The following is a 21827-nucleotide window of genomic DNA, read 5'->3' on the forward strand; positions in this document are numbered from 1 at the left end:
CCGCTTCCCTGAGCCGCAACTATATGGAGGTATTGTCAGTTACCATGACAACACGCGTAACACGTCTCCCTTCTTTTTTGATTAGATTTGAAAATAGTTTAAAATTAGTTTCAATTTTTTTTAACAAAATAACTTCCTTTTTTCTTTTAAAAGAATGAAAAGACAGATAACTCATATAGTAGTCTTCATTTTTCAGATCTATGTCGGAAATGACATAATGCAGCCTCACAATAAGGTTTTCTTTCTTCGTAGTGAGCGAGCCACTTCCTGAAAAAGGTTCTTATAAAAATAACAACGCATCAAAAGGCTCGGGTCCCTGGGGCACGCAGTGACGTCACTGCGGAGGACGCAGAGCGGTGACGTCGGTAGTTCAATACTGTCATAAACTGAGTGGGAGGGAAGCGGCTGCATCAGACAGATGTAGAGCTTTGCATGCACGGAGTCTATGGACACACACACACACACACACACACACACACACACACACACACACACACACACACACACACACACACACACACACACACACACACACACACACTGATCAATAACTTGCGCAGACGGTGCATGGCCACAATTAATCCTCTACAGAGTGTTTCTATCATTGCAAACAGCTTCAAATATATGAGAATATTCTGCTTTGAACGGCAGGAAATTGTCATTTGGTCGTATGAAAAATAAAGAGGCACTATTATGTGATGTATAGATGAAACGCGTTGCTAATATAGAACGTGTGGAATAGCTGTAGACACGAGCCGGAGGATAGGGGAGTTTATGGTAATGTGTGTGTGTGTGTGTGGGGGGGGGGGGGGAGAGAGAGAGAGAGAGAGAGAGAGAGAGAGAGAGAGAGAGAGAGAGAGAGAGAGAGACGCGGGTGGACAGTGTGATGCTGTGCATTATCTCCTGGCTAAATGAGGGTTGTCTTTCCCAGTTCAGGCAGCAGGGCTTCTCCACCCATCCAGTGAGGATCTGTAATTTACACGACAACAGCTGGGCGCCTGTCGGGTCTCCATTGGACTCTGCGCTGCTGGATCTCCCACAGAGCTGCTGCCGCCGCCGCCGCTGCTCCATCAACGCAAGAATAGAAAAAAAAAGAAGAGGGATCCGACCTGGTTTCCATCCACCCTGCCATGTGCACAGCGACATGTATGTGTGAATTCACGCGGTGACAGCAGCGGAGGGGAATGGAGCAGATGTCATCAAATTCCTACAGACGCACCGACGGTGATACTGTGAAGGCTGCCGTGTAGAGAGAGAGAGAGAGAGAGAGAGAGAGAGAGAGAACAAGAGAGAAAGAGAAGACCTTCATACGCTGCAGACGAGCCTACATATTCGGCTTTTTTTTTTTCCTTCTTCTTTCCACTGACGAGGATCAGTGGTCAGGTGTCGGCTCTCATGTCAACCGCCACAATGGGGTAAGTGTGGGGAAATATCACACCGGGCCAACTGAGTTTGCTTTACCTTTCCTTTCTTTATTCACATCGTCTAGCTCTCAAGGTATGAACTTCTCTGTCATGGAAACCACAGCAGACATGATGCTAAAAAAAAAAAAAAAAAAAAAAAAAGGAAAATCCAAACACTGCGTAAAAACGTATCTATCTGTATTACATGACGCGTAATGATGGATGTATGGCCAGGTAGGCTGTCTGACGTGTGTTTGAGTGGTGATTCCACTGCCTTGGTGTGATGTACACTCGCCATAAAAACAACTTTGTTCAATTTCTACTCACGTTTAGGTGTATTCGATCAAAAAATGGCAATAAGCCAAACGTGCTTGCACGTACATTTCTATGCAGAACTTGTCTCCATCATCAAACTTTTAGGATCAGAAGACTTATCTAATGTGGGACTAAGCCAGTGTATCTTTAGGCAGTTTGGATCAATCCATCAAAATAAAACAGTGTTTGTATTATTTCAACAGTTAATACATTTTTCAACATTATATAGACAGTTATGTAATTCTGAAAGTAGGCAAATACAACAACAGCTGTCTATACGTCACATCCTATCACCCAGAAACAACTGCACATGTTGTCCAACACCACACAATGATTGGGGGACAGCGGCTACAATGTGAGAAGCAGGGGAATGTCAACAGCCACAATGCTGAGACAGAAAGCAGCTTTTTGTCTCCATGGCAGCACAGTGACGGCTGCCTTACACATCCACAACAACAGGCACCCATCAGTGAAATAGCAGCCTGGAGTGCACAGACAGTACTGCTCATTTGACTCTCCCCCTAAGCCGGAGCTCAGCGGTCCATTTCCCCCACCAAGCCTGCCATTTATTAACGCCCGTGTCCCGCAGTTCATTGTGATTAATTGGACAGCAGGAGGTTAACAATATGGCATAGGCATGGTGTGATTTCAAGGCATCAGCCAAAACTCCTGCATTAACAATTAACAATACACTGGAGGCTTGCTGGTCGCCCACTCTGCTCTCCTACAGTGGAGGCAGCACATCATTCAGCCGTGTCCCACTCAAGCCTCAGTTCTCCACTGGGCTCTGCCGTACTGGTGACTAAGTTACTGTTATGCAACAGACTCAATGACTCAATAGAATCACACGGGAATAAATTGTAAACTCTGATTTCAAACCGCTGGGCCGCTTGCAGTTTGTGTTCAAGTCTGAATATGCAGGTGTAAACGTGATGTCACGCTGTCTGTCTGGAGGGAACGGCTCAGATACACTGATAGAGTCACATTTCACTTCCGGCCTTGTGGCTCAATAGCAAGTCTCTTACAACTCGGATGGCGCACACACACACACACGCACGCACACACACACACACACACACACACACACACACACACACACACACACACACACACACACACACACACACACACACACACACACACACACACACACACACACACACACACACACACACACACACACACACACACACACACACACACGCACACACACGCACACACACAGATAAAGTAAGAGTAACTGATCCATTGCATTGATTGTATTTGCAAAGGGAAGTGGGAACGCCAGAGAAATCTGTGTGCGTGCACGCGCACGCGTGTGTGTGTGTGTGTATGTGTGTATGTGTGTGTGTGTGTGCGTGTGTGTGTGTGTGTGTGTGTGTGTGTGTGTGTGTGTGTGTGTGTGTGTGTGTGTGTGTGTGTGTGTGTGTGTGTGTGTGTGTGTGTGTGTGTGCGAGAGAGAGAGAGAGCGAGAAAGAGAGAACATCTTAGATCATCCAATCACACCTAGCCGATGTGATAACTGATAACCCTAAATAAAATCTCCCAGATCTACTCTCTTGACTTAATTAAAGTACAAAAATCCTGGAAATCAGAGCAACTTCTGGATCAAGCAGGAGAGTTTGAGTTGATGAAGAGATCTGAGATCTACTGAGACTGATGGTTTCATTTGTCTTCTGTCTCACTGTCAGTGTTTGTGAAGGCAGCAGCAGCAGCTGCAGAGTGAAACGGGACGCAATCAAGTACAAAATAAAACACAGCCCTTTGTGGCATAAAATAGAACATTTGTGGAAGCTGATTGGTGACACAGAGTGTCTGGGAAGCTGTGTTCACATCTGGGCTCTGGAAGAAGTGTTTTTCTCACCTGGAAAGATGGATGTGTGTCTGTGTGAGAGTCCTCATGTTTAAATACCCTGTTTTCTTTAGCTTATCATACACAGCCTTGAAAAAAATGTTCATCTTAAACATTATTTTGAATGTTTTACATGCTTTATTAAGTTTAAACTGTCATAAACACAACAATCATTCCATTCAAACATATCCAGGAAGTCATTTCAACAGAAAAATGGTTCACATTTGCACTGGCAGGAGTGGCCAGGACGATGAACTAACTTCTTCGGCAAGCTTCTTCCCTTGAGTCTGACTAATGAAAACCTGGATGAAAAGTAAAGTGTAGTGATTAGAAACTGCTAAAGATTAAACATAGTTTGAATGTGTAATTTGGCCGACTCTTTAATTTGCTTTACCACAGCCTCGGGGAAGCCAGTCTGTCCTCAATGGACCGGCAGTCAATAGTTTCTGCTTCCCAAATCAACTGGTGCTGAATTCAAACCCCGGGTTAAAGGGATTACCTTTATTTTCACAAGCGAGTAACTCCATCATCACATCAATCCGACACTCTTTTACACTTTATTAAGGTACAGACGCATTAAAATACACAACCCTCATTATTTAACACTAGCGAGACCTCACCTAACTGTTTTCTCAGAACATGTGATGACACCTAAAAGTGTCAAATCACTCCTACACTGTTCAGTCATCATCATTCTCATCGTTCTCCCATAAAAGTTCTGGAAAACATCTAAAACACCAAAAAAAAACCTGCTCATTTATACACCTGGCACTTTATCACATTTAAGTTCTCTTGTGTTCGATCTTGTGTTTCTGAGTTTTCACATTCAAGCGACCAGCAAATGAAATTCCATGTTTTTTTATCGTGTCGGGTTGCAGATTTAAAGCTTCCCACTCCTTTCATCTTCCTTCTCTCAGAGGACGGGTCGATTCATCGACACTCCAGCTTCTCCTACATTCGTCACCTCCTCCACGATGTTCTCATCCCTCCCTCCTTCTCTCACTCAGCTGCGCTTCCTCCCTCTCTCATTCTGCCGGCCGTCTCTCACTGTTCTACCACTCACGTTCCATCACCTGCCCTTGTGCCACTTGGTGCAATCGAGGCACCTCCTCCTCCTCCTACACACTTTCTATCTCCACCACGCTCGCCCCTCTCACTGATGTTACCTCCTGACTTGACCTTTTATTCATTCCTCATCAATTTGTTTGTTTGTTGTTTTTTTTCTGACCATGACTACTTGTTTTCAGTTGGAAGACAGGGAACATTTCTCACTTTTCTCCTGCGGCTGTGAGTCTCTATCGATGAAGCTGAATTCATCACAACAGTGTGAAGAAATCACCTGAACTGACCTCCATACAAGCACATGGCCGTTAAATACATGTTGGAGTTGGTGCAGGTGAATGATGACTCTAAAATTAGACGCTCAGGGCTTTCAGGTTTTGGATACACAACCGCTTCACAGCGGTTTTGTAAAAGAGCAGCGTTCGTACTTAAGTCAGGTTTCGTCGTGTATTTCCTTGCCTTTTAAAAGTTTGCTTGTAGGAGTAAGTACTGCTTTTTTTTTTCTTTTTTCTTTTTTTGACAACTGGTGGGTGTCGTTTTGGAACAAAACTATTTGGCTCAGGCGTTCATGTAAAAACGAAAGCAAGAACATTACTGTGTTTGGTACACACACAATCAAGCACCAAGAAGAGCATAATTTGCCACAGCTCTATTGAATTATGCAATGACAAACGATGCCAGTTGCCAAGCGGCTATTGCACAGATCATACGGACAGGCCATGGTTGTGTGATGTGTGCTGGGAGTGAGTCGAAATGACTCACAGTACCGCCACTTACACTGCTGTCGATGATTATGATAATTTGCGCACAGCACTCCACAAGCAGCTTTGTGGAGCAGCATTAATCATGCCAGATTCACTCCCTGACTTCCTATACTCCACATTCGCCATCACTCTCTTTCTCTTTCCGTCCAACATCTCTCTCTCTTTCTCTCTTGTTCCCTGTCTTCGTGTTTTTCTTTCTTTCCCAGTCTTGGCTAATCACACACAGGAGGGGTGCTGCTGTTGAATTTTAATATTCATTTATACAGCAAGCCTTTGATGTCCCCCATCACCCCCACAGTGCAGTGTAAGCACTTCTCTATCTTGTGCTCTGCCAGCACTGCCAGCCCAGAATATCTCCCTCAGCACCCCGCGCTTTGAGTGTGTGTGTGTGTGTGTGTGTGTGTGTGTGTGTGTGTGTGTGTGTGTGTGTGTGTGTGCGTGTGTGTGTGTGTACTGACTGTAGATATTACCCAAGAAGCCCCAACAATGCTGCAATATATGAGGGCACGGTGAGAAAACTGAGGAGTGGCGGATAAATGGAATGAAGGGTGAAGGTGGTTGAAAAATTGTTGGTTGAAAAAACAAAAAAAAAGCCCCAAAACAATCCTTTTATAATTCCCCAACACTAATGAGGGGAATTCTGGTTTGAGCGTCATGCAGAGGTCAATTAGGAATTATGCTATTGCGACACAAAGATATATAGAGAGTAATAGAATCATACACACATGTGTAGCTTTATAATTCCAACGTGTTGTATGTTTGTGCACGACGTGTTTGTGTGTACGTTTAAACTGCAGCACTGTGGGGTGTGTCTGTGGTAGTTAACCGTGGCCCACTGTCTATATTTAGGCTGAAACTCTCTCCTTTCCCCCCCGTGTTCCCCTGTGTGACCCTCACTCAGTGCTGCAGGCATTCCCATATCAGAGCAGAGAGAGAGCGAGAGCGAGAGACATTTCAGCCACAGACAGAGAGACAGACAGGGAAGGTTTCTGCTCGATAGCTGCACGTTGGTTTACCCAGCAGGAACATTATAGGCAGGGAGTAGAGGACTAAGGTGTTTGAAGAAACTGCTGGATTTAAGATTCTTCCCTATTTATACAAAACAATGAGTCAATTTTGTATCTCTTTGACAGACTCTATTTCTGTTGTGTAACTATGGAGGATGGCGACTTGGTAATCCGGTTGCCTGGGAGATCTGACTCCCCCGTGGGCAACAGGAGCTCCGGTGCTGGGTTTGGGGAGACGCTGGTGTTGCGGCACAAAGAGGTTCACCACTTCTTCTTTGTCCCCTTCAGGGAGCAGCCCATCTACAGCACCCGGGCTCACGTCTTCCAGATTGACCCCAACACCAAGAAGAACTGGCTGCCCACCAGCAAGCACGCCGTCACAGTCTCCTACTTCTATGACAGTACGCGCAACGTGTACCGCATCATCAGCCTGGACGGCACCAAGGTGGGAGACTCGTCCAAAATTGTCACCAAACACCTCACACCGTTTGTTGCACACCAACCGCTGGTTATTTTTAATTCCTACAAACTGACGATTATTCAATAGTGTGCTCCAGATGTTCCGGTGTCATGATCTTGTCACATGTCTCACGTCCATCCAGGATATTTCAGTGGCACTGAAATCCCTGAGCGTTAACGGGGTTAATAATGTGGACACGAGAAACTAATGTGCAAACACGTCTTAAAACGGCTCCGAGTCGTTGGATGTCTCACGGCTGACATCTCAGGTTTCATTGTGGATCCGCATGCAACTGCTTTATTTGCGTGTCTGTCCGAATGTCACAGTCAACATTTATATCTTCGGATATTCTCGTTAGCGGCCCAGAGGGCGGGCGTTTCTGGTGGCCGCCCGCACGGCGTGAGTTCTTTATAGGTGCCGACGAGCCACGCAGGCGCTGGGGGCCGGTTTATAGGTTGTCGGGGAAGCTGAACGAGAAAAAAAAAACAGATGAGCAAGTGAGAAAATGAGCTGGCGAAGAAACAAGAATGGTGACGTCACGTGAGCGAGATCAGGAATATTGCAGAAAAGCAAGCGTGTTAAATTATTTTAATCCGGCAGTGCGTATTGACAGTTTCTGATGATCAATTTAGAAACCATCTTATATCACACAGCTCACAATAAATAGCCAATCACAAAATTTAAGTGTTACGTAACACGCTGACTGACTGCTACCGTTCTCGAACTCATCATTACGTATTGATGCCCACTGAAAGCCAAGCATTACATAACGCTGCTAATTGATCAGCCATTAATTTGTACGCCATTCGTGTTATTTAACAATGGCAACTCACTTATATAAGATTTTAAAGTAGATTTATATTCTGAGTCATCTACACCAAAGAAAAAGGCAGAAGATGTTATATTGTATTATGCCCTTTTTAGTATTTTCTTTTAATAGTTCACATCGAGATATATCATTTAACCCTCTTAGCGCATTTCCCAGTGCACCTCTTGTGGTTTTAGATCAACTGTTATGTTTCTATTGATGATACATCTTCGAAACAAAGCATGAATAAATTGTCTACTGGAATTTTTTTTTTAAAGGTTCAAATCAATTTCTGACCATGTAGAATCATGCATTGTTTCATACATGTGCATATCGTGTTATGTTGTGTTGTGTAGTTATCTTGGAAGAGTGAGAGCCCTGATTTGTATTTACACTACAGCCTGTCTGGACGTAACAACAAATACCCTCCCTGTGTTCATGATCATGAGTTCGCACAACAGTGGGTCTGCATAATTCAGTCACATATCTAAAGACCTTTCATTTCCTGCAACGACTATTTTTATCGCCAAATTGATCATGTTGTAATAATTTTAAGGTCCAAAACAATCATGGCTTCCCAAAAGTGACACGTCATTTGAACAAATCAAAACAGTTAACTTTACAAAAGGTAAAACTAGACATTTGAGAAGGGGATCACAATAATACCTGACATAGTAAGATGATGATGATTAAAAATGGAGGACAAACTGCTGATGATACACTGGGATACACGTTTATATTCTAGAATAGCAACGTTTTCCTCATGTAAAGAAGTGTGTGTGTGCAACTTTTATCAGAGCTAAAAGTGACCAAATCTATATGCTTTCATGGCTCTTTGGCATTGGTCTTCTTACTTATTATTGTTATTATTGATTTGCATTCTGGTGATTGTTATGGCACTTTATTTAATCGCGCTTGATTTCATTCAGTTTCATTTGATCTACTGTTTTTCTTTATGGTTTACTCTGCTATTATTTACCCTTGTTTGTTCCTGTTATTTTATGGATTATATTTCCCACCTTTTAAACATCTTGCGATGGAGGTTAATTGCTGATTGTGTGTTTCATGTAGGCATGTGCGTGTACACGTCTATGTTTGCCCTGTGATGGATTGGAGACCTATTTAAAGTGTAGCCAGTTGGGATTGGCTTCGGCACCCCGAATGTTTTAAAGTGATATAGAAGACAGATCCGTGAATCTTCTATACTAATACCATCCAAGTTACGGTTGCAGTGAGCTGGTACACCCACGAAAAGTTCACGCTGAGAGACCGACGGGTTTCATGATTAAATCCGTCACCAAAAACCCAAACAGGCACCGGGAGAACATGCAAACTGCACCCAGGGAGCCAATGCCAGAAGTAAATGCAAATCTTGCTGGGCGTGCTGACCACTTCACCAGTCTGCAGGCCAGTGCATCACATGTCATATTGTATTGATTTCTTCATTTGTAGTCTGATTTGTGGTGTGAATACTCTCCAGGGTTGAAAAAGCAAACACTGGGGTCGCTCTCTCTCGCCCTCTCTCTTCTGTATGCGCACTCGTGCAGATATTACACACACCGCAGCGATAAAGTTAATTTAATTCATATTAAGTGGTTTGGCTCTGTTTCACAGGCAATAATCAACAGCACCATCAGTCCCAACATGACATTCACAAAGACCTCACAGAAGTTTGGCCAGTGGGCGGACAGTCGAGCGAACACAGTCTACGGGCTGGGCTTCTCCACCGAGCATCATCTGTCCAAGGTAACCCCCCCCAACACACACACACACACACGACCTATATTTACCCTTCAGTGGCAAATGTGGACCTTCTGCATCTTTACTGATTCATAGAAGTAACCATATAGTTCCAGTAATTACCGGCATGTCTGAGGAGTTTTTGGTTTAAAGTTGAAATAATCAGATTTACTTCTCACACATTTCCTGAAGCACTTCCACCTCAATGCTCAGCGTTGAGATCACAGTTCCACGATGATGATGACGATGATGATCCACAGAAGTGAAGCGATATTGAGTTACTTATTGTAACTGCACTTAATGGCGGACACCAGACCGGCTCCAGCAGAGCTGTCAATTTGATTTCCTCACCTCTCAGCCCTCTGCAGTACTGTATATACAGTAAATTACCCTGTAAAAGCTGTGAGAGGGTACTGTCAGTGATCAACCACACCCTACAGAGATGTGCCAGAGTGTTTATATCTGCTTGAAGCCCCTCGACGAAGCTCACCTTACCACTTGGCTGGACGTGTCTCAGCTCTCGTCTAAAATAACCTCAGAGATCAAGCTGAGTCCATGATGGCTTCTGATTATAGGAAAAACTGTACGGGGGGAAGCACAATGGCACAGTTTTGTTTGCTCGGTGTGTATATGTTGAATGTTGATAATTGAAAGGTTGTCACAAGAACTGAGTTAGGTCATGTTCCGGTGAGGAATCATGGGTAATTCGTAGCTGGGGGTTATTAGTTGACCTATCCTGTACTGATCTCCCTCTCTACTGCATCCCTGCACATATGGCTCTACTGAACAGATTAAACTGCACTAATGTGGGAATTATATTCGCACACTGACGGTTGTCCTCTGCATCCAGTTTGCAGAGAAGTTTGCCGAGTATAAAGAGGCGGCGCGGCTCGCGAAGGAGAAGAGTCAAGAAAAGTCTGAAATGGCTACGTCTCCTTCTCAGGTATGTTTGCTCCACTCTCTCCGCACCGTACATTTTTGCTCCCACCTTTTCATAACCTCTCTGTGGGTCTTTGTCATGGCCTCTTGCCACAGGCGGTGCAGGCTGTGAACAGCTGGCGAACAGGTCAGAGAAGTAGATTCAGAAAATTGGAACAAGGGTAAATAGATACAAATGATTTTCAAATGTCGATGGCAGTGGTGAAAAAAATGAATGCAGAACTCTGTCAAAGTGTAGCAGTACAACTTGTTGCTATAAAACATTTTTAATCAATCAAATACTCCTGCAGAAAAAAAAAAAAAAAAAACGGCTCCTCATTCATTATGATTACTGTATTATCACTCTGCCGATGCTGGTGTATGAATGTGAAACCAGGATGTAGTGGAGCTTAACTTCACATCCCAACATAATGAGAGGAATGATACAAAAATGTCAGACGGACACGTGAGGGAGGATGACTATGAACTGTGAACTACGTATGTGTTCACCCTTTGTTTGATTCCCTCATAACAACATGCACTCTCACAAGTAAAATAAATGTAGAGAAAATAAATGAAGTAAAAAACTTGCGGAAGCATAGTCGGGTTTCTACTGTACACAATAGTGGCTGCTTCAGTAATCAGTTGCAGATTCACCTTAATGAGCATGTAAAGCCCTATAATGTGTTCCTGCTGAAGATCAAGCAAGATCAGACTTGATCCAGCTTAGATCTACTACTTTCACGGGTGATAGAACGAAAAAAGGCCATGTTAACCGTGTTTGAACTGCACTGTATTTTCAGGATTATAAATCATGATGATTAAAAAAGAACATGTACGTATGAGCAGTGCTGGTGCATTTATTTTTTTTATGGACAAATGCAACTGCGTTGTCGGTAAACCCCGACCGGCTGCCGCGGCTGCAGTGAATATTGTATTACTTTCAGTGAAAAATCCCCAATACATGTTTGTTCATTGATTAAACTTAATAGAAAAACATTACATTTTCTTATTACAGTGTATAGTAAAACATTTTCTGTAAATTAGTTCCCAAAAAATGATTAAAGTTGCCCACCTCTGATCTATAACACATCAACCACCGGTGGCAGGATATTTGCCCTAAAGCTCCCAAAACCCTGGAATATAGTTACAATTCTTTATTCTACAGAAATCTACACAACCTTGATGTAATCAACTCTATAATGCTTTCTTAAAGTTATTTTTCCAGTGTTTCGGATTTAGTTTAGCTAATCTTTCTCACACCATCAGTGTTTTATCGAGGCTCATTTCACTTTGGTGTGAAACACTTTGTTTAGAATGTTTGACAAGTACTTTATAACTAAGTACGTAAATAGATCTATTTAGAAAATCTCATTTATATGGTTATCTTGTGCTGTATATCTCGAGAAATAACTCCACCAAATGAGACACTCATAAAAGAAAAGCTTTTGTATCAACACAGTTATTGTACATGACCCAAAGGCCTTCAGTAGGTTCATAATGAATCTTTGCACAGTTTACCAGTAAGATGCCTGCAGCCTCGGAATGTTTCAACTCTTTGCATTAAATGACCAAGGCAGAGTGTGCTGTGGATGCATCCACACACTGGAGAGCATAATTAGCTTGTATGTATGTATGTCTGCGAGGGATATCTAATATTAACGTGTTTTCAGGGTATGTGTTACTGTCTGAGAGAAAATTAGCTTCTTTCAGGGGTGTAATCCCACGAGAAATCCCTTCTTTAATCTCAGAGCTGTTCGCAGGCTTCATGTCTTCATCAGTTCATTACGAAGGCTCGGGCAGCAGCCCACTGCTGTACTGCGCTTTTTAACTTGTACTCTTAACGCTGCAGCCCACATTGGTTAAAACGCTACAGTACCTTGTTTTTCCCATGTGAGGAATTCTTTTAATGAAGCCAAGCGGACAGCTTCCCTCTCCAAGGAGTGGGGGTGGGGGTGGGGGGGGGGGGGGGGGGGGGGGGGGGTACAGGCTGTGGCCTTCATGGTACTAACCTGCAGTGGTCTGCTGAAGCTTTGTTTCACCACAGTCCTACACCCACGGGCCTGCTGGCTCTTCTTCTAACCTTCTTGTTTTTTTCCTCCTCCGAGTAAAGATTCAAATTAAAACATAGTGCTCCCAGTAGGCTGAGCCCCCCAGGGGAAATGTTTCATGAACATAATATACTAATAAACGTGGAACACAAAATGTAAAACCAGCCGTAATCTCATTCTTATCTTTCACTTCCTCCTTGTCCATTAGAGACACACAGGCAGTGTCATTGTGCTCCTGTATTGTGCCGGAGCCCCGAGCCTTAATAGCTTTGTTTCATGTCGGTTCAGCGTAAAAAAAAAAAAAAAAATTTAAATGACGTGTCTGTTGTACAATATTGTGGTTTTATGGGATAGAAAGATAAGACTTAATCTGTAATTCTATAATTTCTTACTGCCTTATTAAGAAATGTTAATGGCCTACAGGAATGTGGACATGCTCGGTGAGATTTTCAGCCCAACAGTAAAAAGAGCATCATCAGTGTTGCAGGCAGCAGGTTTCAGCTTTCATACTGAGAAATATACACTCATGACATTTCTCTTGGTTTTTTTGCACAATTGTTTTTCTTGTGAGTTTGGTATTGTCTTGCAATAAGACACCACTGCAGTCACACGGGTTAATTACACTTTATACATTTGAAGGTTATATATTGTTAACTTAGGAGAAAACAAAATAACAGAATAGAATTTAATGACAGAATTTTCTTCTTGAAACACATTTTATAAAAAAGTAATAATAATTCTATTCTACTAATTTTAAAATGAATCAAAAGGTTTCACCTACATTCATTAATATTTGTGAATGTTCATTTGTATATCTATTTTATTACAGTTTTTACTCACTGCTATTGTAAAACACCAATAATGTAACGGTTTTATTTGTTTTAATGACAATCACCTATTTTGGCTGATGTTTTGAGATTTCAGATCAAAGAAGCATCATTGGTGGCGATTATTTTGTTATTAACTTATGTCTTTGTTTCATGCTGCAGGAGTCACCGGGAGGTGAACTCTCGTCCCCTTTGACCCCTGTGACCCCGCCTATGGAAGCCCTCAACGGCACAGACGACATCTGTGACACGACCCCAAACTCAGACAGCCGTTCCGAGCCAACGCAGAACGCTCTGGCCTTTGCACACAGGTACAACCCGTCATGTCCAGTACAATACAGATTTCACAGTTGCCCTCAAAATCACATGTATGTATGTTGACCTTTTTTTTTTAAACATTTTTAATTTTTGTATGTTGTGTGTCTGAGGCACAGACTTACATCCGTCTCTGCGTCTTTGTCTTTCGTCAGGTCTGCGTGAACCTTTAATCGTTGCATGTCAGCATGGTAGTGAACTCCCTCTATTCACTGCTGCTCTCTCGTGTTCTTTCCTCTCTAGGGGGCAGTTTAAGACATGTCGGGTCTGCTCTTTCTGATAGGGATGTCAGTACAAGTCCTGACTTCTGCAGCAACATAACCACGCAAATAAAGCTAATTGTTGAGGCGGAAAGTTTTCCGAACTATAAAGACCTGATTGCAGGTCACCAACAGGGAGGGGTTTTTTTTTGTTTGTTTTTTTTTCTTTTTTTTTTCTCTCGAAAACCTTACAGACTGTCTGTTTATTGGTGCCTCGAATGAGGAGCTATCCAATGAAATGGGTGCGACGAAATCACAGGACTTTTTCTCAAATTGAACCGTTGGCGTCATATCATGTCGCGTAATGTTTTTCAGAACTGAAGGGGCAATTTAAGTCATTCATTTTGTTAAATCTGAGCATGCTCAGTGAGGAAATCTCACTCGTGTTTATAGTTTTATGTATTCCTACTGCGATGCAATAATATCCTCTAAATGCAAATTCAAATCTCTTGACTGAGTAGGTGTTGGTGTCACCTCTATGCATGTACCAGTACTGTTCTATACATTCCTCTGTGTGTTTTGTTAGCAGACTATATATTGAATTAGGTAATCCATGTTTTTTGGGTTTTTTTTTTGTATATGTTAATACGGGTTATGTGGAGGGGTGTGTAATATAAAGAGGTCATGTGAATATTGTGAATAATGGCCTCCTGAAAAGGTGTGGTGGTGAGGTTCATCACCAAAAAGGTGTTGATGAAGCATTTATGTAAGACTTATATAACACACTGTGGGTAGTGGGAGGCACAGAAGGAGCGAGACACACACACACACACACACACACACACACACACACACACACACACACACACACACACACACACACACACACACACACACACACACACACACCTGGAAGATTGCAAGCGACAGACAGAAAGGGAGAGCGACTGTATGAAGTCTGTACATGAGTCAATGACACTTCAACATTGTCCAACTCACAACGGTAGATGAACCAAGCAGAAGGGAATCAGTTTGAGCTTTTTAAGCGAGCAACGTGTTTGATCTCAGGAGAGGAAATGTTACCCACTGTCCCTTGTAGTTGAGTGTACTCACAAGTCTCTTCATTTGTAAAATCTCTGTAACTTTTATTACTTCTCTGGCTGCGATTCTCATTAATTAAAGATATTACCAATCGCTTAATGTATTATCATTCTTTTTTTTTTTTTTTGTTTAACTGCTTGTGTCTGAGTGGAAAGGCTTAATCTCTTTCTAATATTTCAACATCAATTTAGAGACACTTAGAGGAATTGCTTTTAATGAGGGAAAGTATCTGCTTAGAGATGCCTACCATTACATGATGAGCTCTGTTAGGCTACACAGATCTGTGCAGAGGGAGCGGGCTGTAGAGAGGACACCCACTGCCTGCTGCAGCCTTGCTGCTGATGTGTCTATTAATGCTGCATGCGTGGGAGACAGGGTCGACTCTCGGCATTCACGATGGCAAGTGTGAACGTAACAAGCAAACCTCAGTCTTACATTTTCTCCGAGGCATATGCGGCTGGCGCAGATGTAAAGAGCATCCGGCCATTTACCACGGAATCCACTCCTTTTCTGACTTTCGCCTTACGATTCATACTTCTTCAGTTTAAATGCCAAGTGTGTGCATCATCTCGCGTCGCTCACTCTGCTCTTGACAATCACGTGTTTGCGGTTCAGATGTATTCTCCGACTGTTGCTTTGACGATGCAAAAAAACCCCAATAGAATGAAACGGTGTGTTGATTTACTGTTTGGTGAAGATGCATGCCCACTTGTGGAAAGAGATGAGCAAAAACACCTGTGTGAGCATGTGAGTGACATCTCCTCAGACCTCGGTGGCGGTTTCAGTGTGTTTCTCTGAAATGGTTGTGAATTAGATTGCTTTTTCTCCATTGCGTACGCACCATGCTGCCACTCAGTGGGGCTGTGTAGGCAAGAATGTGTGGGTGCAGCAGGCAGAGGAATAGAGAGGATGATAAGAGACTGCTGTACGCATGGATGTGAGAGAGGGTTTTTTTTATTTATTTTTTTTATGTCAGGGCGTAGGCGTGTTTGGCAGGTCTGCACTGGACTGCTGCTGAATGGCTATCTCATTATTGTAAGACCTTTAGTTGGGACTGCCTGGGCTGCATGTGAATGGTCTCGTGGTGCTGGAGGATGTAGGCGTCTGTCGGTGGGTCTGTGGTGGAGAGACTGTGCCAGTGTCTCCGTTCCTCCGGTTGCTGCCATGGCAACCGATCTGCCTCCCTGCTTCTTGAGCGGCTGTGTGAGGAGGATGAACCTACCTGACAACCAGCAGCGGTCAGGACACAAAGGAGGGCGGTAGGAAAAACCCTGAGTGTTGTCACAAGTTTGCATGTTGTGTTTCTTGGCTTTATTGAGCAGAGAATTATACTTGACATTGTGGAATATAAAAACACAACTCAGAATTTGGAGGCTTTATTTGAAGGTTCATGGTGTATTGGCATTGTGTACAGATATTATCAAAAGTGCAAAATTGTTCAGAATTCTGTAAAACAAAATTCATCAAAAGTAGGTAAATCACAGCTGAATTAAAACAAAAATATTGTTGTTTACAATACACAATAACAGTCATAATAGTAACTTGTTCATCAGTTCTACTATGATTATGTCAATCTGTGGGTTTTATTTAAAAACAGTGGAATGGAAGATAGACGGATCATTTCAAACTAACGCAATCATGAAATAATTAAACACTACAAAATTGGAGTAACATAAAAAAAATGATGGACGTCATCGGCAAAATAAAATTATCCACTGAAGTCTCATAATAGCCTTTAACCTTGAAAAATACAAAAATTCACATTATCTTTACTACTTCAGTGAAACAGAGGCAGTTAACTTACCCATCGTGAGTTGCTCACACCTTCATCCCTGCCCTGCTGTCCTCTGCCAGGATTGAGCTCAGCTGCCCCCCCCCACCCCTCTGAAACTTTGTGGTCACGATGGCTTAATGAAGATGAATGCTGGTGTCGAAGCATCTTTGCACTCTTCTCTCTCCTCCGAGCGTCCCTCCATTGCTCTCCCGCTTTCCCTTGATTTCTCCGTCTGTCTCCATCTTCGCATCTTGACGTCTCGTCTGCACTCTGGCTCTGCAGGCTGGTGTGTGGGGTTTATACATTGGCAGGGCGGTGTGCCTTGGTGACAGCACTGCTCCATCTGTGTGTGTGTGTGTGTGCGTGTGCGTGTGCATGTGCGAGTGTGTGTGTGTGTGTGTGTGTGTGTGTGTGTGTGTGTGTGTGTGTGTGTGTGTGTGTGTGTGTGTAGGATGAAGTGTCGTCTCTCTCCTGTGCGTCACACATGCAGACACACTTGCATTCACAGAGGGGGAGGCTGTTGTGTAAGAACTGAAGGCGCTGTGGGAGTCCAGAGTGAATTGTAGCTGGGCTTTCTCTCTCTTTTTTCGTTTTTTTGTTACGCTCCTCAGTGTGGGTGTTATGGCATAGTGTGGAGTACTGCAGCAGCATGTGAGGACATACAGTGGGCTAAAGTGTGTGTGTGTGTGTGTGTCTGTGTGTGTGTGTTTGTCAGCGAGGGGGTGGAACAAAACGGAAAACATAAAGTCATAGAAACCCTCACCACCTCTTCAGTGAGCTAAGCTTCCCTTTGTGTTTGAATGTTTGAGGAATATCTGTGAAGTGCGTGGGAACAGGAGCTCTCCTACAAAGATACTTGACTCGATACCGCTACTCAACAAAGTTTCGGTCTCATACATTCTCCCGCCAAACTCTGATATTATGTGAGAGACAGGCAGCGGGCATTATGTAAACCTGAAACCACTGCATGCACTGCTTTACATCAACAGTAGAGGAACTCGGCAGAAAAGCCATTACCTTCACAATGTGATGTTCAATCATAATTTCACATACATAAATGCATGTGCTTTTAAAAGGTTGGAAAAAAAACAACTATTCCACTTCAATTGTTGCATTTTGCTAAACTTTAGTGTTTTTCACTCCATTTTTTTAATGAAACAATTGTTTCCCCACCATGAAACGCATTCACTTTCAATCATTTGCACTCTCGTCTCCTCTTCCTCCTCTCGCTTGCGAGTAGCTGGACCAGATTAGGCTTCAGCCAGTCTGAGGACATAATCTCAGATTACGGCTCATGTGGCAGACAGCTGCTTTCACAGCTACTGGCCAACAAGTGCCAGCCTTGGTTCTTCGCGTGCCCACTGCAGCTCACCTCACGTCTGGTCGCCTCGTGTTTTTCCTCACCACATTCGGCCAATTTACCCCAACACGAACAATTGATTTTATTTGTTTGTCTTCTACATTGTACAAGCTTTTCAAATTTATTTATACAACACTGCTATCAAATGTGAAACATATTTCACTGATTGTATTATTTCTAAAGGTTAACACTGAGTGTCATATGTTCACTTTTACTAATGAAGTCTGATGTAAATTAGACAAGATATTTTCACTGGTATTTGTTGTTTTTACTCTCACAAAGTTATATGTTAATTGTTGTTGGATGGATGGATGGATGGATGGATGGATGGATGGATGGATGGATGGATAGATGGATGGATAGATGGATAGATGGATAGATGGATGGATGGATGGATGGATAGATGGATAGATGGATGGATGGATTTGGGTAAAATTAACTCACTTGCAGATGCACGCTGCAAATAATCTCATCGAAAGCTCATGTTACATCCATAGCATAACGACCTGGCTTCTGACCAGCCTGTGTTTCTGCTGGTAAAACTGACAGCAGGTTTTTCCTTGTGCTCCGCAGCCCGGCGATGACAAAACACTGGGAGGCTGAACTGGAGGCACTAAAGGGGAACAATGCCAAGCTAACAGCAGCCCTGCTGGAGTCCACCGCCAATGTTAAGCAGTGGAAGCAGCAACTGGCTGCCTACCAGGAGGAGGCAGAGAGACTACACAAGCGGGTGAGGGAGGAAACACAGGAATGCCTGTTTGTTTTCATGTGTGATTAAATCGTTTTAAAACAAATGGCAGCGATCGTCGGGAATGAGTGCTGTGAAGTCGGGATGAGAGGGAGAACACAGAGGGGACGAGTGTGAGCGGGAGGGAGTGTAGAGGGAAGTCGGGGAATGAGTTGAAGTGGAGTTTCTGCCGTGCCAAACTCTCTCTCTCCGTGGATCTGAATCCATTCTGCCCATCCTGTCCTTGTAGGTGACAGAGCTTGAGTGCCAGAGCAACCAAAGCCCAGTGATCAAATCCCAGAAGACTGAACTCAACCAAACCATCGAGGAGTTAGAGAACACATTAAGGGATAAAGAGGAGGTATGTAAGAAATTCAGGAGTTGGTGATCTTGAATTGCATGGAGCCATAGTGGCCTGCATTTGTGTCACACAGATTTTTTTTTTTTAAATCTCTGTATGTCCTTCAGGAAATGGAAAAGTTAAAAGAGGAGCTGGAAACTATGAATGACCTGATGGAGCAGAAAGACACTCTTACCCAGAAACTCGAGGTAAAGATGCGTCGCCCTCCTCCAAAACCCCACCCTCAGCATTTACTCGTTATATTACATAGAATAAGAATCGTTGGCCTCTGTTTGCAGGAGACTGAGCTTCGCGGCCGGGTGCTGGAAGAGCAGCTTGCGGGCGCCGAGCAGAGGCTGGAGGAGAACCAGGAGGAGCAGGAGAATTTCAGAAAGAGTCTGCGGACACTGCTGGAGCTGCTGGATGGCAAGATCTTCGAGCTGACGGAGCTCAGAGACACCTTGGCTCGGCTCATAGAGGAGGCCAGCTAGAGACACAGGGGTCTGACCATCACAGACAGAGCCATATGATAATTTACACCCCCAACCAACAAATCTACCCCCCCGGTACTCATACACACCTTCCCAACTAAAACTGACTCATTGCACTGCCTACATTCATGTTTTGCTCATATGAGGCAGGTGATTCTCACGTTTCACCCTGCAGAAGTGAAGTTCCCACCCAGTGTACGATGCAGGGACTACCTCAGCTTGCCTTCTGATTGGCTGACGTAGCCGTAACCTCGGTTGAACAGGTCACCTCAGTTGTAGGGATGTCTGCCATGGCACACTGCAACTGCCTCTCTTACACACATGCACACAAATAATTTACCTTGAGAACTGTGCCTCTGTGCCATCTACTGTTTGACTGGGAGAGCTGCAGCACAGCTTGCCGCCCCATAATGTCTCATGCACACACACACACACCCAGCCCCTTCTTCTTCCTCTCTAAACTGCCCCCCCCCCCCACCCCCCCACCCCCAAGGGGAATGTTGAAAGTCATGTGGAAATAATTGCTGTTAAGACTCAGAGAACTGCGCCAAAGCTGCCAAATCCCCCGAAAATATTGTCCTCTAACTAGCAGATGCTTTGATCCAAAGTGACTTACAGAGAAGAGTTGAACAGAGAACCCCGTATCTGAGCTCGGGCTGCCAGAGGAGTGTCTCTGCGTGCAGAGAATGAAAGGATGGCCCTGGACACCACCGATGCACCTTCAGCCTGGATGCACACGGCTGCTGGGGAAATGGAGTTACGTATACTTCATAGGTAAAAGCGACAAGACCTCTGTATATCCACAGCCCACTGAAAATCCTATATGGGCGATGACTACTGAATCTTCCAGAGGCATAGTTTATCCCACACAGAAAATTTAGAGGTGCCCACATAGTATTAGACATAATTCCTGTATCCAGACTGCTTCCATCACCACAGACGACTGACCTGTCTTCCTGCCAAACTCAGTGTGGTGTGTGTTTCTGAGAGATACCCGGCCTTCGACGTAACGTGTGCCTTCAGAGTGCACAATAGTGAAACACATGTTTATATGTACGGTGTGCGTGTGTGTGTCTGTATATGTGTGTGTGCATGCATGTGTGCATGTGTGCTGTGAAAGGGAAAAATGGTTTGGACAACAAGGCCTACACACACACACACACACACACACACACACACACACACACACACTGAGCAATACCAGACAGGATCTATATGACACCTCTACTAACTCTATCAGGTACTCTTACTCAGTGGACTTCTGCAGATAGGACAAATGCAACTAAGCTGATCCCCTCCCACATCCCCATCCAAGAGAAAGTGTACTACTGTGACCGCAAAACTGTGTGGCAGCCTCGTGTGGTCAAAGTAGTGCATCGTGAAGGGCTTACAGAGAGTCATCTTGGTGTCGGTAAATCTCCACCCTCAGTGAAACTGGCCACAGATTTTCACTCCTCACCGGTGAATCCAGAACTGAACTCAGTTTCTATTCTTTTTTCTTTTCTTTTCTTTTTTCTTTTTTTTTTACACAGGATATAATACTAATGATATAATTATAGAAATGTATATGAAAACTTTTTACTCATGACTGCAATGTAAATGAATGAATGGTTAACACCCTGCATTGGCTTATTGTTGTGTATTAACCCATGAGTATATAGTATGTAGGTAGATGAATAATAAAACTCTGCTTAAACACATATTGTTACCCAATCTGTACCAAAAAAAAAAAAAATATATATATATTTTTCATTGTATAAAGCCAATCTTATACTGGTACAAATCCAAAACTGCATCTTAAATTTTCTTATTTTCAGATTTCTACAAAAATCTTTCCGAGGTGCATCTTATTGTATATTTAAATTGATCACCCTGTTTGCACTGTCATAACATTACACGTCAACAGATTTGCAATTAATATTAGCACAGTGTAATTATGTACTGAATTATGTTCTTTAGCGAAGTGAACAGGTTAATACACTGGAATAAGACCCATGTAAAGGGGAAAGTTAGCTTTTGTTTTTTTTCTGGTTTAACTTTGACAGTCGAATGACAGAGATGGAGTACCTTAATATTACTGCTATTGTTAATGAATGCCTTTGTACAGTAGTGGATAAGAAGCTTTTCATTCTCCTGTTTTGTAACTTATGGTATTTAAATGTAGGTATTATTATTGTATCTAGAGGTATGAAAAGACTGGCAATATTTTTGACTATTTAAAGTAATTTTGAACTCATGATATTAAAGAGGTACCTCAGGCTGAATGATGTCTGCAGACTGGTGAGACACACACGGGCACACAACCACACACA

At 43.3% G+C, this 21827-nt stretch overlaps 1 protein-coding gene across 2 annotated transcripts; it reads left to right on the top strand.

Moving 5' to 3' along the window:
* The first annotated feature begins 1185 nt into the window (after positions 1–1185).
* homer1b (homer scaffold protein 1b) lies at positions 1186–21779 on the top strand. 2 transcript variants are annotated; one of them, XM_080499515.1, is made up of 9 exons: positions 1186–1415; positions 6692–6848; positions 9286–9417; positions 10262–10354; positions 13370–13518; positions 18531–18687; positions 18935–19045; positions 19153–19233; positions 19324–21779. In XM_080499515.1, the coding sequence occupies exons 1-9, from the start codon at positions 1396–1398 to the stop codon at positions 19513–19515; spliced, it is 1092 nt and encodes a 363-aa protein (XP_080355641.1). In that variant the 5' UTR covers positions 1186–1395; the 3' UTR covers positions 19516–21779. The 2 variants fall into 2 exon arrangements, with proteins under 2 accessions (XP_080355641.1, XP_080355640.1); XM_080499514.1 differs by lacking the exon at positions 1186–1415 and having other exon boundaries at positions 6350–6848.
* Positions 21780–21827: the final 48 nt, after the last annotated feature.

Source organism: Blennius ocellaris (assembly GCF_963422515.1).
Source record: "Blennius ocellaris genome assembly, chromosome: 7".
In the NCBI taxonomy this organism is placed as follows: Eukaryota; Metazoa; Chordata; class Actinopteri; order Blenniiformes; family Blenniidae; genus Blennius; species Blennius ocellaris.

Coding starts and splice junctions, on each gene's coding strand:
- homer1b (XM_080499514.1), top strand. CDS start 6,552: ATGGAGGATGGCGACTTGGTAATCCGGTTGCCTGGGAGATCTGACTCC. Junction 9,418..10,261: donor CCGAGCATCATCTGTCCAAG/GTAACCCCCCCC, acceptor CTCTGCATCCAG/TTTGCAGAGAAGTTTGCCGA. Junction 10,355..13,369: donor TGGCTACGTCTCCTTCTCAG/GTATGTTTGCTC, acceptor TTCATGCTGCAG/GAGTCACCGGGAGGTGAACT.